The sequence below is a fragment of the Leuciscus leuciscus genome, assembly GCF_965113295.1.
Source record: "Leuciscus leuciscus genome assembly, chromosome: 18".
NCBI lineage: Eukaryota > Metazoa > Chordata > Actinopteri > Cypriniformes > Leuciscidae > Leuciscus > Leuciscus leuciscus.
This window is the reverse complement of record NC_138742.1, coordinates 27841434-27859899: the sequence shown is the minus strand read 5'-3', so window position 1 is coordinate 27859899 and position 18466 is coordinate 27841434. Positions and strand designations below refer to the sequence as shown.

At 36.7% G+C, this 18466-nt stretch overlaps 1 protein-coding gene and 1 long non-coding RNA gene across 4 annotated transcripts; both read left to right on the top strand.

The window, feature by feature from the left end:
* Nucleotides 1-2733: 2733 nt before the first annotated feature.
* On the top strand, nt 2734-16724 carry LOC309481451 (cadherin-4). Of its 3 annotated transcripts, none has more exons than XM_082146362.1 (11): nt 10100-10358; nt 11432-11554; nt 11690-11836; nt 12255-12378; nt 12466-12644; nt 12869-13000; nt 13156-13338; nt 14113-14476; nt 15799-16023; nt 16301-16433; nt 16616-16724. In XM_082146362.1, exons 1-11 carry the CDS (start codon nt 10326-10328, stop codon nt 16662-16664), a joined length of 1692 nt encoding a protein of 563 aa, XP_082002488.1. In that variant the 5' UTR covers nt 10100-10325; the 3' UTR covers nt 16665-16724. The 3 variants fall into 3 exon arrangements, with proteins under 3 accessions (XP_082002490.1, XP_082002488.1, XP_082002489.1); XM_082146363.1 differs by having other exon boundaries at nt 10105-10358; nt 16560-16710; XM_082146364.1 differs by lacking the exons at nt 10100-10358; nt 11432-11554; nt 11690-11836; nt 12255-12378 and adding exons at nt 2734-2901; nt 3332-3455 and having other exon boundaries at nt 16620-16724.
* Nucleotides 4590-6932, top strand: LOC309481452. Its single transcript, XR_014200018.1, has 3 exons — nt 4590-5093; nt 5375-5495; nt 5650-6932. It is a non-coding gene; the product is annotated as an uncharacterized lncRNA (long non-coding RNA).
* Nucleotides 16725-18466: the final 1742 nt, after the last annotated feature.

Here is an 18466-nt window from a genome sequence, read left to right as displayed (position 1 = left end):
AAAGACAGCTCATTATTTCCATTCACTCCACCCCCTCCCTTCTGGGCTCCTTCCAAAGCCACGCCCCCAAAACACATGAACGCGCGACTCCGACCGCTGAGCTGGAAGACGCATTATTTACCTGAGACGAGCGGAGAGGAGCGCAGTGCATGCAGTGACATCATGTCAGAATCACATGTAATAAAAAAATCTAACTTTATCATTATGAATATAAACAAATAAGATGTATTTTAGTACTCACTATCAAGCTAGCATTGGTAAAGTTTAAAGCTGCAGTAGGGAGCTTTTAGAAAACGTTGACTTAGCCTGAAAATTTGAACAAGCACAGCTTACAGGTCACTCCCCCTCGCTCTCTGCTGCGCTACAGCCCTCCCTCCACAGCGGAGCCTGCCATGAACGCGCAGGCTAGTAAACATGCAGGGTCACTGATGACGGCGGATAAACAGTTATCGCACATTCACTGGTAGGGACGAAACATCAACAATATGCTTTACATTGACTATGGCCTGCCCATACTTTGACTACAAACTTGGTCCTCAAATCATTACGTATCAGTCTTTCCCCTACAATGTATTAAGCAGCGGCGCAGCGCCGCCGCTGGATTTTCAGCGCCGCTGCAAAAATCTTCGCATGATCAGTAATATCACGACATTCATTTAAAAACACTGAAACATGGCGACCGGCGGCACTGCTAATGCGATGGCTCTGAATCCACTTGTTGACAAGAAAGGAGGAAAGAGCCACAAATGGAAATATTTTGATTAGGCTAATGTCACGTTGCCATAAGGGGCCGTTCACATGCAAATATTTCAAATGTGGGCGCGCGGCAAGCGTGCTCATAATAGAAGCGACGTGGCGTGCTCGTTTTCTCTGCGCGTCTCTGTTCCCCCCCCCCCCCCCCCCCCCCCCCTAAATAAGGTTTGCTAGTACATTATTTCAGCAACATGACAATCCAGTGAATTAGCAGGTTTCTATTGTTGCTTTGCACAGTGCGTGACATTTTATCTGTATGTTATGCGGCTAGAGCTTTGACACTGAGTAAATGGGCTCTGACGGGCTTGTTTATCGTCATCTGTCTTTTTCCGTTTACCTGTCTTTGTTGTATGAGCAGGTGCCACTCGAGAAATTGGCAGTTTTGGTTGTTTGTCCGCCATTAGCACAGCTGCGCGGCACACCGGCTATCTTGATTTTGAACGACGGTACGCGCTCGCGCTGTGCGAGAGAGGGGGGTGATGATTAGCGCGTACACAAGCATGATTGACACTGCTAAGACACTCCTCCTGGCTCTGATTGGTTGTTTCTTACCGGGAGCGGTGTATTTCTGCAAATGGCAATAGGACCACTGGGAGGAGCCTGGGGAGCTTGATTTTTTCACAGATTATCTGTCTCATATTCTACTGTCAGAACATAATGACAGTTTTAACAAATATGTAAAAAAAAAAAATTTTTACAGAAGTTACCAACTGCAGCTTTAAGTAATTTTTGACATTTTTAGTAGTTAAAAAAGAAAACTCTATATTTGTATTCATTTTTCATTTCAGTTTTAGTTATTTTAGTACTAAATGAAAAAAAATGTTTTTGTATATTTTATTTTATTTAAGCTAAAATATAGAGGCCTATAGTTTTAGTTACTAAATAAAATTACCCAATTTCAGACATGCTTAAGTGTGCAGATACTTTTTTGGGGGGCCACAATAAACTGGAAACGATTAATAGTTGCAGACATGGAAAGAGAAAAGCTTTCCAAATCATTTGAGTTCAAATCTTGTACAAGCATTCTAATTATGGCTACAAGTTGCATCATAACCGCCAGAACAGGATAGCTAACAGGTAAAAAATATATATATAAAAACTTCATAAAGTTTTACTGAGTGTCTGTATTCAGTGCGCAAACGCATCAGAACAAAACAAAACCTACGCAAAAAGCGAGCCTGGGTTGTGGATTCACTCTCCATGGAAGAGGAGCACAGTGGGCCTTTTCTATATAAACTGGGAGATGTAGGTGATATTGAACACTTTCTGTAGTAATCTGCCACTTTATAGCAGAATATCAAGTGATAAAAGCAACTAATGATTAAATATCACTTTTTTTCAGTTTGTTTAATTTGCTTTCAAGGACTGTTTTCTTTCTGAAATAAGAATTTCTTCATGACTGACATTTTTCTTCCTGTTTCTTTTCTCCTCCATGAGTGGGCTATTAAGATATTTTCAATTAAAAGTTTAATGTTTTGAGTTTGATAACGTTTGTTTTAATGTCTTTTTTTAAACTTTCAGTTAGTCAAGAACGAGTTTGAAATTACGCGCTGTTCAGACTATTTCCTGTTTACCTATTAGAAGGCTTGTGATTGGCTTAAGAAAAATAGACATCAAATATGCGTCAACGCATTACTCTTTACGGCACTTGGTGTTTTAAGCCCCCAACAGCGCCTTCCAGGCAGCGAGGGGATGGGTAGGTTTAAGGTTGAGGGTAGGGTTAGCTGCCTCTAAGGAGCCATTGGGGGCCTAAAACACCATCGAGCACTTTTTACTTTCGCATTACGACCTACTAGCTACGTTCTGCCTTACGAACAAATGGTGCAACGGATTAAAGAACAGAGTTAGTTACAAACTAGCTAGTAGTTACTAAGCCTCTAGTGTGGACTTTACGTTCCAGTTTAAGTAAGAACTTACGAACAGCTGGTGCAACCCTGATGAGCACAGATTTCAGACTCAGAGTTTGTCCTCTGAATGTTTACACCTTTTTTCTCATAGTTAAATATTGAGAGGAGATCAGCTATGGAAGAATACTTCATCCATGGACAGGGCATTGACAAAGATCCCAAGGGAATTATCTCTGTCAAATCCAACGGATCGGTTTATGCTCTTGGAAAAGTTGACTATGAGGAGTACAAGAAGCTAACAGTAAGTCTAAGGCCCTCTCACAACAAGGACGATAACTATAAAGATAAGATATAGTTCTAAAAATTGTTCTAAATATTAAAGAATAGCAGAGTCCACTCACACCACAACTATATTGATAACGGCACAGTTGGAATCAATTTCAGAACATTTTTTTTCCAACTGATGAACGATTACTTTGACAGCCAATCAGAATCCATCCTGCTGTGACGAGCTCGAGCATTTAAAGCGACAGATGACAAAACTGCAGCGCGCTAATAATAAACAGACAGATATTGTTCACAGCTGTGGACCCTATAGTCATCATTATAGTTATCTTCATATATATTGTTCTTGGTGTGAAAGGGCCTTAACAATAGTGATGTGCCATGTTAAATTCATTCATTTAAAATTTTATTAATAGCCTTCTTACTGTTATTTTGTTGACTTGCAGGTCAGACTAACTAATGAAAACACAAACGTTGCCGTAGATATTGTGATTCAGGATGTTAATGACCACGCTCCTGTTTTCAACAAGGAAGTGTATGAAATCACAATAGATGAATCGACACCACAAGGTACTGATACACAAAACATGTTAAACCAACTGGTTTCCTAGGTGTACGGTTCCCATGTTCATCTCTGTATTGTCTTACCCAAAGGTGAGTTAAAATTAAATATTCACTCAAGACAAACTTTACTTATGCTGTGTCATGGACCACAGAGGCACATCTTGTCTCTGCAAATGTGTGGTGATTTTCTAAAAGATACAACTTCATCTAAATAAGAGCAATGTTATTAGCGGATAAAAAAAAAAAAAGAATTTTTTTTTTTAACAAACTTTGATTACATGCTTCATGTTGCATGGACAAAAATATTGCTGGAATATTTTTGTATTGATCTAAGACAACTAAGCACAGTTTTTGCTTTAAAATTGTAAAGTTTTTGAACAGACACTGTTTAGTCAAAATAATACCTTAGTTTAAATTTATGCAAAATCATTTCTACAATACAGAATTCTTCTAGGAAGATGAATAGAAGATACAATTTTAATAAAACTTTAAAGATTTGATTTAAACAGTCTTTTAATTTTAAAAGATCTAATTTAAACTTTTAAGATTATGCTTAATTAATTAAGTAGGAATAAAACTGTGGAAAGCAGACTAACTTTACATATGCTGTGACACTGTGTCCCAGAGACTCCTCCCGTCTCTGTGAGGGTCTGAAGCTTCATTTCACACTGTAGTTTATCCCTGAAGGATCTGGGGCTGATTTATTTACGACAACTTAAACTATTTGCTTTTGAATTGTTTTTTTTTATCATTGCATAAACAACTTCTTCCTCAGTGCTCTGAAAATGTAAGGTGTTTTTTTATATTTATATTTATTTTAGCCAACTTATTTAATAACTTATTTAACAGTTTATTTACTAAGTAAAACTGTTTAAATCAATTTTGTACAGTTTGTTATTATTCATTGCGTTATACATTTAATTTATAATCATTTCATTAAAAATATAGATACGTTTATTTTTATAGAACCCTTTATGGGGTTCACACGTGTGTGTGTGTGTGTGTGTGTGTGTGTGTGTGTGTGTGTGTGTGTGTGTGTGTGTGTGTGTGTGTGTGTGTGTGTGTGTGTGTGTGCGCGCGTGCGTGGTTCAGGTATTTTTGATCTGAGCAAAATGTGTCCCGTGAGCAAAACACCTTTTAAATTATATTTATTTATATTTTTGAAAATGTAAAAAAAAACGCAGAAAGTTTTCTGTGAGGGTTGTGTTTAGGTGTACGGGGTAGAAAATACAGTACAAAATCATTATATCTATGGAACCCCCACTACTGCGACTGTCACACCATTTTAGCTAAAAACACACTCATCTGTCTCTCTAAGAAACACTCGAGAATTTATATTATGGAACATGCAGTCTTTAAATAAATGCACAAAAATATAAAAAATCATTATGCGGTAATTTATGTGTGTTCATAAAGTCAAAGGGTAATCTAATAATGTGGATTATCCTACCTTTTAATTGTTTGATGTTTCCTGAAACAAATTGCAAATGCTAATACATAGCAACAACACAGAGAGGAAGGGGAGGGCCGGTGTCTTCATTTTCAGTTTAGCAGCAGCACATCACATCACATCTCTGCTCAGAAATTCATGGATCTGTGATTTTAACCAGATAGAGACAAAAAGACAGTCTCATATCATCTCAGGTAAGTTCACTTTAACTCGTTTAAAAGATTAAAATACTTATACTTGATAATTTAACATCTTATTTCAAACAATATGAACTATTATTCACTATTTTATATGTTTTATTTATCTATGTAAGGCAGTATATTGTAGTGTCCACAAGATGACCCTATGTCACTGATGTATTAGATTAGATTAGATTAATTTCATTTCACTTATTTCATTTCTTTTATGTGGTTTATTTATCTGCAATGCTTTTTATTTCTTAAAAACTAATTTGTAACATTTCGTTTTCACAAAGACCTTGTAGACTGGTGTAATCTGAAATCAAAACCACTGGCATATTTCATCTGCTCAGAAAGATTCAAGGCTCTGTGACTTTAACCAGATAGACACATAAAGACCGCATCATTTCACCGATGGTAAGTTCAACACATGTTTAAAGATTAAAACTACCTTTAAAATACTTAATGCTTAATAATTGTATTCTTATTTCATATATCTGTTATGTTATATGTTTTATTTAACAGCTATGCTTCTCACTTCTTAAATTCATTTGTACCGTTTCATTCACAGACATTATGGACGCTGCAGCGCATTCTGAAAACCATGCCTCCGACCCTCTGGCAGGGCTCTTCATGATCAAAAATCAACCGACCTTTAACCTGCAATAATAAAAGACATCCTGAAAAAAACATTCACTTCCTTGTCACACAAGCAGATTGGGGGCCATAAACACACCGGAAGCCCAGATGATCAAAACAGCACAAATCACTCGTTGGTCGTAAAACCCCCCATAAACGGTCATATATGACCCTGGACAACAAAACCAGTCACATGGGGCAATATTTTGAAATTGAGATTGAAATTGCCACAAATATACCCGTGTTACTTATGACTGGTTTTGTGATCCAGGGTCACATATAAGGTCATAAAGAAAAATTGTGTATGTCTGTTCCGCCGCTGGCTCTCGTAAAAGTGGAGGCAGCGGTACCTACGTTTTCAAAGGAAGATTTCCTCTGTTCCTGAGTCCATAGAGGTTTAGACTGTTGGAGTGTGACCCTGTACAGCCTTGCAACCTTCAGCTACCTCTTGCTTCGCCAGCCAACAGTTGGTTGCGGTTCGAGAACCCGGTTTCGCCTTCTCACGCACTCTCTGAGGTTATCTAGAGACAGGTAAGAGTCGCACTACACACTCAGACCCTGTTTCGAGCTGGGTCCCTGTTTGTTGCCTGAAGTCTGTGGTATTCGTGGTTCCGCTGCTTCGCTCAGTTGTATCACTACACGGTACTCCTGGCTGATCCAGCGGTTCCCCTGTACCTACAGACTCGGCTTCATTAGCTGGCATTGAGTGCGTTCGAGGACCCGGTCACGCATTCTCTGCCGCTACCTAGAGACAGGTGTTTACAACTCAGACCCTGCTTCGGGCCGCCTTCGGGCCTTCCGAGCTGGGTCTGAAGGACGCGTACTTCAGATATCCACTCCTCCGTAAACACGGGCCATCCTGTGTCTTGCGTTGAGGGGTCGAAGTCTCAGTACAAGTCCCTCCCTTCGAGTGCTACATAGCCAGTTGGGTCTTCAGGTCAACTGGAGAAGAGTAACTCGTCTACGGACTGATGAGCTTTTTTCCAGTACGGAGATGGACTTGGTTTACACGTTTCTCAACTGGAATGTGTCCGATCGGTGCTTAGAGGTGAGAAAGGGTCCCACTGAATAAACTTCAGAAGAGGCACTCCCTTCTACTCCACTGCTTTGCGCATGCGTAGAAGTGCGAGAAAATAAGTCATTATTACGAGAAAGTTTCTCATTATTTTGAGATGTTAAGTCATTATTATGAGAACATTTCTCAATATAATGAGATACTAAGTCATAATTATGAGAAACTTTCTCATTATTATGAGTTAACCCTCTGTGGTTAAAATTGGACACTATAAAAATATCAATAAACATTATCATTACTTTTAAATTTATTTATTAATTAAAAGTTTGTTGCCTCAAGGCAACATTGTACCACAATGGACAAATTGAAACATTTTACATTTTCATGAAGAAAAAAATAATATATTTATTGAAAACATCAGTTTCTTTAACTAAACACTTGAACAAACAGATTTATCAAGTTTTTAATGAATTACACATTTCATATTTAATAAAAAGTAACATTTATTATCCAGCTGTTGCCCTCAGGCAACATTGTACCATCATGGAACACAAGTACTACAAACCATAATATCATCAAGTTATCATATCAAAACATTACAATCGGTGTTGTTTCAAGGTAAAACATTAACAGTCACTATAACCTTATCCTAATATGAACCTTATCCTAACAAGCATGCACTTACACACACAAGGACCTGCATGTACACAAGCACATAAACACAACATCTCCTTCCTCATTAATGGCACCTCACTGCTTGTGAAAGTTGAGGAAGCAATTCCTCTCAACAGAAAAACACAGGTACTGTAGGTAACACATTTTGAGCACTGCACTTTTACAATGCCTGAACAACCTGGGTATTTGCATCTCCCCTTTCTTAAAACCCAAACAGGCCAATGATCAAAGCGAACCAGCGTTGATGGTCGTGGTTCTACAGGGGTTTTTGGACGCTTCTCAGGCTGTTCTTCCTCAATGTGCTGTGATGGTCTCCCTCTTCTCTTCAAGGCCTTCCTCTCCATACAGAGACATCCTGCAACTTCAGCTTTGAATTTTGCAAGGCTAATCATATCCTTTGGGGGGATGCCACAGTCTCTGCTGTCTCTACAGTGGAGGAGCCAGGCCTCAACAACAGCAAGATCAAACATGTGGATGACCACTCTGTGATACCAGTTTTTGGACTGAATCTTTATTCTGTAGAGGGCAATGAGGGAGTCTAGTAGATCAACCCGTCCCATCCTTTTGTTGTACTTGGTGACAGTCTCCTCAGTGACTTTGAGTGGTTTGCTAGGATCACACTCTATGGCATAGAGGTTGGTTTGTTCTACTATATTGTCAATACATCTGCTCGTGAGATAATTAAGATTTCTCATAATTATGACTTAGCATCTCATAATAGTGAGAAACTTTCTCGTAATAATGACTTAACATCTCGTAATAATGACTTATTTCTCGCACTTCTACGCATGCGCAAAACAGTGGAGCAACATCCGCTGGTCAAAGCCGCATGTAAATGCATTATTATCTCATTATTATGAGAACATTTCTCATTATTATGAGATACTAGGTCATTATGAGAAACTTTCTCAATATAATGAGATACTAAGTCATAATTATGAGAAAGTTTCTTCTTGACTTAATCTTTTTTTTTTTTAGCGGTTGCGGAAACAGGCTTCCATACCAAAACGAGAATGCAGCTAATTATTTTTATCTATCATACTTCATACAGATGACTCTACGGTGGCCGAGAAGTGCAAAACAAACCACAATTCCGAACACAAAACAACTAATTTATAAACTCAATGGAATGACTAAAAACAAATTAACAAGTTAGAAAACACAACGACAAATCTGAAAACAAAATAACAAATCAGACAACACAACGACAAGTCAGACTTTTCATTGTTAATTTGTTTTTATTCTTTCCATTGTGTTTATAAATTTGTTGTTTTGTTTTCAGAATTGTGGTTTGTTTTGCACTTCTCGGCCACCGTAGTACGACCTCGACCTGTCAATCAATTTACCATCTTTTATGATGGTGAGACGTTGTGGCTCATCGAGTGATGTTTTTTTTTTTGCGAATTTGAACGTGCGTCTCAAGCGATCGCAATGCCAAAGTGGCCTAAATATAAGTTAGCCTACACAGTGATGAGTGGGTGACTGACCAACTTTCAAAATGCGTATTACACCTGTGGTGGGAGATGATGAGAAGGCTCTGAAATCAGAGCACAACTGAATTATTCAATCAAAATCGAAACTGAGAATGAGACTATACTACTCCTGTCCAGCATCAGGTCATATTTTAAACCGTCCAGTACTGTACTCTGGTAGGCCTACTCGTCCTTGAAAGCTGCTGGACTTGATTAGTTTTACAATATGTTCTTCCCGAAAGACGTACTGTGGTTCTGTCTGAAGTTAAATAGCCATAAAGGTTGCGCATTGTTGTAATTTTTTTCCTGTCGGATTGTATTACAATAGGCATGTATCAAAAAATGAATGACACATTTTTGGCTCTCATGGTGTGTGCAGGTGTGTGAAACGCTGCATTCCTATCATTAAATGATTTCTTCCTGGATATTTTAGTCATATTTGCTAATTCTATTTGTATAGTATTTGCCCTGTTTTTATCCGTTTTCCTAGGAAATTGATTTATTTTTCATTTTTGTCATTTAGTCAATATTATTATTCTGCTTTAAGGAGATAAAAAATGCCCTTATCAATCTGGATTGACATGGCAATAAAATTTCATCACGTTATTTTGCCAGTTAACATTTTGTGCAGGTTTTGGTGAACTTTTGAGCTGGAGATTGTCCACCCAGTCTGGCAACACTGGTTTCTATGCTTCTATACAGTGGTGAAACCATATTTTACCTGTAAACTAAACTTGTCATAACGTTTGGAGTAGCCTAGCCTACAAACAAAGCAAATGTAACTATTTGTTTTGAATGTAGATTTTAAAATCGAACTCTTACAAAAACAACATTAGGCTCAGTAAGCTATTGTTTTTGAGTTAAGATTTTCTATTTTATTGAATGCACGTACCTTATTAGTAGCCTAAATTAGTCTTCCCGATTTTAAATAATCTAGTTAACCACAAAGTACCAGTAAAGTTGATTTGGTTTAACAAAATATTTATGGTGTGACCTATGCATATTTATGTTGTAGAATTAGTTGAAAAGAAAATCACTCTTCTGTAAGAATGAAAGTGCAAACGGACATTTAATCGAGGTATGTTCGCTATCTGGGTGTGCTCTGGTTGAGAAGTCAAAGTCTTTATGTCAAAGACAGGTTTATTTGCTTGGAAGGATATAAAAATGTTCATAAAATGTATGACCTAAATATTTTTCCATTTAACTCAAACCGGAACATCTTGTAGGGTATTTATTGCTTTGTTCCGCAATGTCTGGGCTATTAAACAGTTCCTTAGAAATGCACTTCAACAATAGGGTTCTACTTCAAATGGATTTCCAGAGAAATGTTTTTAAATCGTCCTCTATTTAAGGAGGAACCAAAGGCAACTTGCCTCACATGCACTTAGAACAAACTAAAGCAAGAAGATCCTGAATCTGAGCGACAGGCCATTCCCGCTGCATAAAATGAAGGCTGTTGTGATCGTTTTCCTTGTGGCTGTAAGTAACAAGTGATTTTTTAACATATTATCAGTTCAGTAACACAGTTTTCAAATGAATGAAATGTTTTACACATTTTCTAAAAACAAATACTTAATATTAAATGCACTTCTCTGTGCATCTAAAACCTATGGATTTAAAGAGATAACTCTTTATTCTACTTGAATTATTGGATATTTACATATTTTGTCATTTAAAACAATACAATTCATACTTGTGTTACTTTAGTATCATTGAAATACTATTATAGTTTTCAGTAATATTTTGAATTAGTTTTTCTTTTTATATGTCTCGTCTTCACTGTAAAAAAAAATTACATCCCCAAGTGACCGATAACATCTAAATTTTTCAATTAGTCTGACGTATTATTTCTCATTGAGCCAATGTTAACAGACTATTGCAACAAGAATTTCACTTGGGCCAATTGAAAAATTAAGATGTTATCGGTCACTTGAAATTTTTGATTTGGGAGGGTTAGAAATTTTTTACAGTGTTCATTTTACATAACATTTAAGTAATTTTGAAATTTTTAGTAGTTTAAAAAAAATCTCTATATTTTGATTCATTTTCATTTCAGTTTTAGTTATTTTAGCACTAAATGAAAATATTCTTTTTTGCCTTGGCAACTAGATTTTAGTTTTTGTATTTTATTTTATTTAAGCTAACATTCATTTTATTTAAAGTAACAAAAATATATTGGCCTATAATTTTGGTTTTAGTTACTAAATATCATACATTTCAGACATGCTTAAGTGTGCAGATACTTTTTTGGGGGGCCACAATAAACTGGAAACGATTAATAGTTGCAGATATGGAAAGAGAAAAGCTTTCCAAATCATTTGAGTTCAAATCTTGTACAAACAATCTAATTATTGGCTACAAGTTGCATCATAACCACCAAACCAGGATAGCTAACAGGTAAAAAAAAAAATTATAAAAAACTTTTTTAAGTTTTATAAAAAAATTATAATAATAACTTTTAGTTTATAACACTTTTATAAAGACTTTATAATTCTTTTATTATTATTATGAAATGTAAATTGTAACTTTCTGTGTAATATTTTATTTTCCAGAGTGTCTGTATTCAGTGCGCAAACGCATCAAAACAAAACCTACGCAAAAAGCGAGCCTGGGTTGTGGATTCACTCTACATGGAAGAGGAGCACAGTGGGCCTTTCCCATATAAACTGGGAGATGTAGGTGATATTGAACACTTTCTGTAGTAATCGGCCACTTTATAGCAGAATATCAACTGATAAAAGCAACTGATGTGCACAGATTTCAGACTCAAGAGTTTGTCCTCTGAATGTTTACACCTTTTTTTCTCTTAGTTAAATATTGAGAGATCAGCTATGGAAGAATACTTCATCCATGGACAGGGCATTGACAAAGATCCCAAGGGAATTATCTCTGTCAAATCCAACGGATCGGTTTATGCTCTTGGAAAAGTTGACTATGAGGAGTACAAGAAGCTAACAGTAAGTCTAAGGCCCGCTCACAACAAGGACAATAACTATAAAGATAAGACATAGTTCTAAAAATCGTTCTTAATATTAAAAAATAGCAGAGTCCACTCACACCACAACTATTAACTATAATGATTACGGCACGGTTGGAATCGCTTTCAGAATGTTTTTTTTCCAACTGATGAACGATAACAACATTGACAGCCAATCAGAATCCATCCTGCTGTGACGAGCTCGAGCATTTAAAGCGACAGATGACAAAACTGCAGTGCGCAGATATCGTTCGCTGCTGTGGACCCTAATATTGTCATCATTATAGTTATCTTCATAGATATCGGTCTTGATGTGAAAGGGCTTTAACAATAGTGATGTGCCATGTTAAATTCATTCATATTTAATTCATACTTACTGTTATTTTGTTGACTTGCAGGTCAGACTAACTAATGAAAACACAAACGTTGCCGTAGATATTGTGATTCAGGATGTTAATGACCACGCTCCTGTTTTCAACAAGGAAGTGGATGAAATCACAATAGATGAATCGACACCACAAGGTACTGATACACAAAACATGTTTAAACCAACTGGTTTCCTAGGTGTACGGGGTTCCCATGTTCATCTCTGTATTGTCTTACCCAAAGGTGAGCATTTGGTCACAGTGCTGGCAACCGACAAGGACCAGTTTGGCTCAGCAAACTCGTTGTTTACCCTGAGAATCGTTTCAGTCTCTCCCCAAACCTCCAATACTGAGTTCTTCATTGATCAAGCTGAAGCAGAATTGACAGGGACGATATATTTCAAGGGATGCCTGGATTATGAGGTATCATGTACACAGTTTCTCTCCTGTTGCACATATAATTGCTCATTTAATGTAGATTCTTGCTCTGGGATGCTTTTAAACAGTATTAAAAGAGTTCCCATGCATGCTAGCCTTTTAGATCAAAAGGTCTAAGATCAAGTGATGCATAAATTCAATCAGACGTGTTCAAACTTTTGGTAGTGAGAGAAACAGTATTCAACTTTACTATTCCTTTTCCATTGTAGGAGAGCCAAAAATACACTATTCTGGTTGAAGCAAAGGATCACGGGGAGAAGGTGCAACTCTCCAGTACTAGCACTGTGATACTGAATATCCTCGACAGAAACAACCATCTACCAGAATTCACAGAGACAACAGTAAGTCAACCAAGTGTAAAGCTCTCAGATGTTATTGTCAATCGCAGTCAAGTTATGCAGTTTGACCTGTTTTTGATGAGGGTTGTTTAGACTCTCACAGAGTTGAGAACCAATAGCCACTAAGATAAAAATATGTTTGATGACTTGTCCCACAGGATTCCTCATGGGTGAAAGCGCAGAAGAGCGGAGAACCGGTTTATCGACTGCAGGTGACAGATAAAGACAGCAGAGGATCTGCAGCGTGGAGAGCACGATACTCTCTCCAGGGTGATAAAGCACAACACTTCAAGATTCAGACTGATCCTGACACCAATGATGGAGTCATAACCATCACGGAGGTAAGACTGGATTCGGCTCATTATCAGGAAAAACATTTGTGTCCCTATTGCACTTTATTTTATATAAAATAAAAGATTTTTCCTAGACCTTTTCTAGTCTGGATTCAGTTCAGTGTGCACAGCTGACCTTTTATTTTGGCTCTATGCACCTGAACCAAAAAGATTATTACCCTGCATTTTCTTCAATATTTGTCCCTATCACTTACCAACAAAATTGTTTTTAAAATGTTTTTTTTTTTTTTTTTTTTGGGAAAATCAGCCATCACCATTACATTTTAATGGGTTAAATTAAATTGAAAAATCAGCTTCTACTTACATTTTGCTTTTATTAAAATGAATACCATGCTTTTGTTGTCTGTGTAGTTTTTGACAAAATTCTTTGGCAGAATTTGTCTTCATCCCTGCACTTTTATTTCAACCCTGTTATGCCGTGGCATTTTACCCTTTAAAAATAATAATACAAAGAAATAATTTAATCCTTCTGGGAATGATGTCTTTTTTCAGAAAAAAGTATATTTCTCAAACAATTTTTTATCATGTGAAAAGAATGGGGTAAAAAAGCACAAAGTTCAGTAATTTTTGTGCAGTTTCTTTTTCTCTTTCCCAAAGTACAGGAGTATTACCTGTAAATAATGTGTTGTGGTATTTTTATGTACGCTAGTAAGCCCCAAAATATTTTGAATGTAACTGGGTTGGCACAAAACATGTTTTTGAATGCTTAAAATATTTTATTTCAGTTATGTGACTCATAATGTGATTTTCTCCCCCATGCAGCCTTTGAATTATGAAGAAAGTTCCAACTTGAGCCTGACAGTCACTGTGGAGAACGAGGAGCCCTTCTTCTACTGTACAATCACAGGACGTCCCACACACGGACTGTGGGATGTACGACACTCAAGAGGAATGTCCAGCTCCACATCAGCATCCTTTCTCATCACCAGTCGTGATACACGGGAGATCGTGAAACATGTGAAGAGACTGGAGACTGGACCGCTGCTGTGGGCCAAAAAATTGGGCATGTGTCTGTCTGAGAAGAACACTGAGATCACAGCTGTGGACCCAGACCAGTACGGCCCGTCAGTCCACTTTGAGCTGATGGGAGATGTTGAGGGGGAATGGAGGCTTCATTCTAACTATGGTATCAGAAAAATACTCATCTTGTTTAAAATTGTAATAAAGCGCAATAGTCGGGTTTTAGAAGTAAAAACGGCATTCATTTTCTCCATAGGAAACTTATAAACATTTAAAGATTTTTTTTAAATAATCATGCTTAACAGCGGAATTCATGGTGAAAAACTACATTACCCATGATGCTGTACAGAAAATCACCAGAAATCAGTCACAACAAGCAAACTGCGGCAAAAGAGCTCTTTAGATATATATATACCGGTATATATATTAGGAATGGTACAAAATAGCGATAGGGCGATTTATCGTTGTCCTTCTCCATGCAATATACGAGAATCGATACGCTGGCGGCAAATTTCGATATTTTAATTAATAAAATAAGGAGCTCTAAATAGATTTCCCAGCTTCACTACTTCATGGCTCCTCGAGGTGGCGCTCAACACATGAATGAGGGAAACGTGAACATAAGTTAACTAGCCTAAGAAAAATAGGATTTTAACGGGATAGTGGACAGCAGTGTGAGTAAAATAATAGATGCCCAAACCACGTTTCAGTCCAAAGTTTGGACGCACTTCAGCTTTTATACCATTGATGGACACACAAAATCGACAAAGAGTACACGATATTCAAGAACTGCCTGGTTAAAAGTAAAGTGCACGGGTAATACCACCAATATGAAAAGCCACTTGCAACGCCATTACCCTGATCTCATTGAAAATGTTTCATTTACTTAAATGTTCAGTTTAATTTACAGACTGAAAAACTTTTTGTGTTGTTTCTAACAGTTTGGACTTGAACAAAGAGAGAAAACCTGCACAGCCATTTTGTTTTCATAGTAAGACAGGTATCATGATGTATTATTATAGGATTGTCTAGCAATATATTGATTATCGCAGCCATGGTGAGCCATGTATCGTGAGGTACCCTGTGATTCCCACCCCGAATATATATATTTTATATTTCTACAATCGCCATTGTTTTTCAATTATGTACTTCGCAATGCTTCATGGGATTGTAGTTCTTTCCCTAACTAAAGTCATTAAGTACACAGTTTTGTATCTTTGTATTTTTATCTGATTTTCAAATACTTAAATTCAAAGTTAGAAGTGTCGTGATTCACCACGTAGCTGGTTGGCTAACCCTATGGGGAAAATGAATGGAAAAAATAACAGCTGAAAAAGTGGCTGAGCACTAATGCACTATAGCAACCGATGGACCTGTTTTCTCTTACAAGAAAAAGTGGCACAGTGATATATATATATATATAACATAATATTATATAAGGTACCATGTTCATTTTCCAGTGTAACGCATGTTCTGATTTCCTCCCAGGCACAACTGTGAGACTGATCAAAGAGAGCGCTGTACGTGAGGGCGATCATGAACTCACCCTTAAGATCTCCGACAGCCGGGGCCAGGTTTCACTCCAGAGCCTGTTGGTTCGTGTGTGTGACTGTGATGTTTCTGCAGACTGTCATGTGCTCAGAAGAACAGCAGTGTTACAGCTGAGCGTCACTGCCGTCACTGCCATTATCTCCAGCCTCCTGCTGCTGCTGGGTGAGGAATAAATCACAGTTTGATCACAGGAATAAATTACAGTTTACAATATATTTACATAGAAAACTGTTATTTAAAAATTGTAATCATATTTCACAGAATTACTGTTTATTACTGATTTTTACTGTATTTTTGATCAAATAAATGCAGCCTCTGTGAGCAAAAGAGACATTACAATTTTTTTTTTTTATCTTACCGACTCCGAACACTTGAACGTTAGTGTATGTGCATCTAATAATTCATTTTGTATGTGTGTTTTGTGATTTAAAATAAAAAGGGATGGTGTTGATGGCGTTCCATATCAGACGCAGGGCAAAGAAATCTACTAGTTTCCATTCCTTAAGCTCACTGGACACATTTGAGCAATCTCTTAGTAGTGACACCCCCGAAGGACCTGCATTTGATGGATGGTAAGCACAGGAACATTATCTGGCTACTTTAGTCAGCTAGCACCATTCCCATCTATTTTGGCAGTATTTGTTATTTGAATATCTTTTTAATTTGATATGATGTTTGACTTTCATTTTCTGAAACAGCTTATTGGAGAACTAGATCTAGAACTGGACTAATCTCAATTTCTGGTCCAAATTAGGCAGCGCTTGGAACCCGACGCTTGTGGACAAACTAATGCCTTCCCTTAACCAGGATCCCTGAGCTGGAATTAAAAAGCTACCAGACTTCAGTATGCAACATAATTTACTGTGACATTGTGAAGGATAAAAAAAAAGAAGGATTTTTGAAGGATTTATTTATTTGTTTGATCAATGCAGTGCATGTCGGACTGCTTGATTTTGCACTGTGAAGGAAAAAGCAATGTTGCTTTTGATTGTGTTTGTTCTAAATGTACAAAGTGAAGTGAATAACTTAAGGAATAGTACTAGACTTATTCTGCATTAAGTGAATGCTGGCTGAATTCTGTGAATGAATATGCAACTAAGTGAATGAATTTGTATTATGTGTCAAATAATTATATCAGCCTATGCAGATAAAAGTTGAGAAATTCATAAACAGCCCTCAGATCGGGTGATACTGTATCAAGGTGTTCGTACACTGATATGTTTATAGTGTTTATATGAAGACATTTTATACAAGTGGAAGATTGTACATGTTTTGTGGTTATTGTTTTCTAATATTCTGAATTATTTTGTATTTATTGTGCTAAAATAAAAAGATGTTACCATTAAAATGTCATACATGGAGATACAACATCTGCGGTGTGCTGCACATATTGTACACATACAGAAACATTAATATTTTATAATCGGTGGTTGGTGGTTGCTGTTCAGTTTGCCATGCATGTAGAGCAAGCAAGTGGCCTATTTTGTCCCTGCTGGACTTTGAGCTTATGTTTCGTTGATTTCCACATGATGGTCCTACACACCCAAAGAAGGAAAAATGAATGTCTTATTAGTCTTCTAAAAACTGACACGACCAGTGCACACATTCATAATCATCATATCACCAGAAGACCATAATCCATTAGGGCAATCAAGCAATATTCACAGTCAAAAACATTCTCTCTGACAGACATGACTAGGCAAATTAGTATCAAATCATCGTAAGATGTATTGTTAAACTAGTGAGATATTTTAAATAATAGTTAAACATTTGTTATTTGCTTCTTCAACTATGAGCATGTTGGCCCTGTGGAGTTTTAGAAAACTTAAGTTAAGCATTTTTTATTTATTTTTTTCATTCAACCATTCGTTTATGGGGGAGAATTTTTGTTTCTCAATAAATCTTAGTGCTAATTTTTCAGAAAACTAATTTGATTTTATAAATGTCCTGTATTCCCCCCCCCCCCCCCCCCTCAGAACTGTCATGAACATTTGTACATCTCTAATCACTTTTCCTAAAGCACGATCTAAATGGAGTATCTGTTATCCAAACTCTGATTTGAATAACTTATGGGCATTTTCTCACAAACTTTTTAGCCCTAATAAAATTAAAGAACTGGTGTTCATAAATATTACCCTTGTAATTTATTTTTGAGCAGGTTTTCTGAGAATGTATCTTCTTTATGTTCCGTTTGCAATATTGAAGGAGAATCTATCCTACATTTATTTTACCAGTGCCCATTTTCTAAATCTTTCTGGTCAGATGTTACCTTGTTCGTTTTTTGCTGTTGTAACAAATTGGTACAAATGTCAGAATCTATAAAAAAATTTTGTCAGATTTTCATTCTAACGATGTTAATCTTAATTATATGGTATTATTACTCTGTCTTCTGGGCAAGTTACATCTTCACAAAGCCAGAACCATTCATTGTAATCCTGATTTTAGAATATTCTCCTCTGATATAAAGTCCCTTTTTTCTTCCTTTAAGAAAATGTCAAAACCTTTAAACTCAAAGGTTTCTAAAACAAATAATATCCTTGAGTCTGTTGTAAAGAACCTTTAATTTGTTATATTGACAAACTGTAATATTGTATTGATTTGTGTA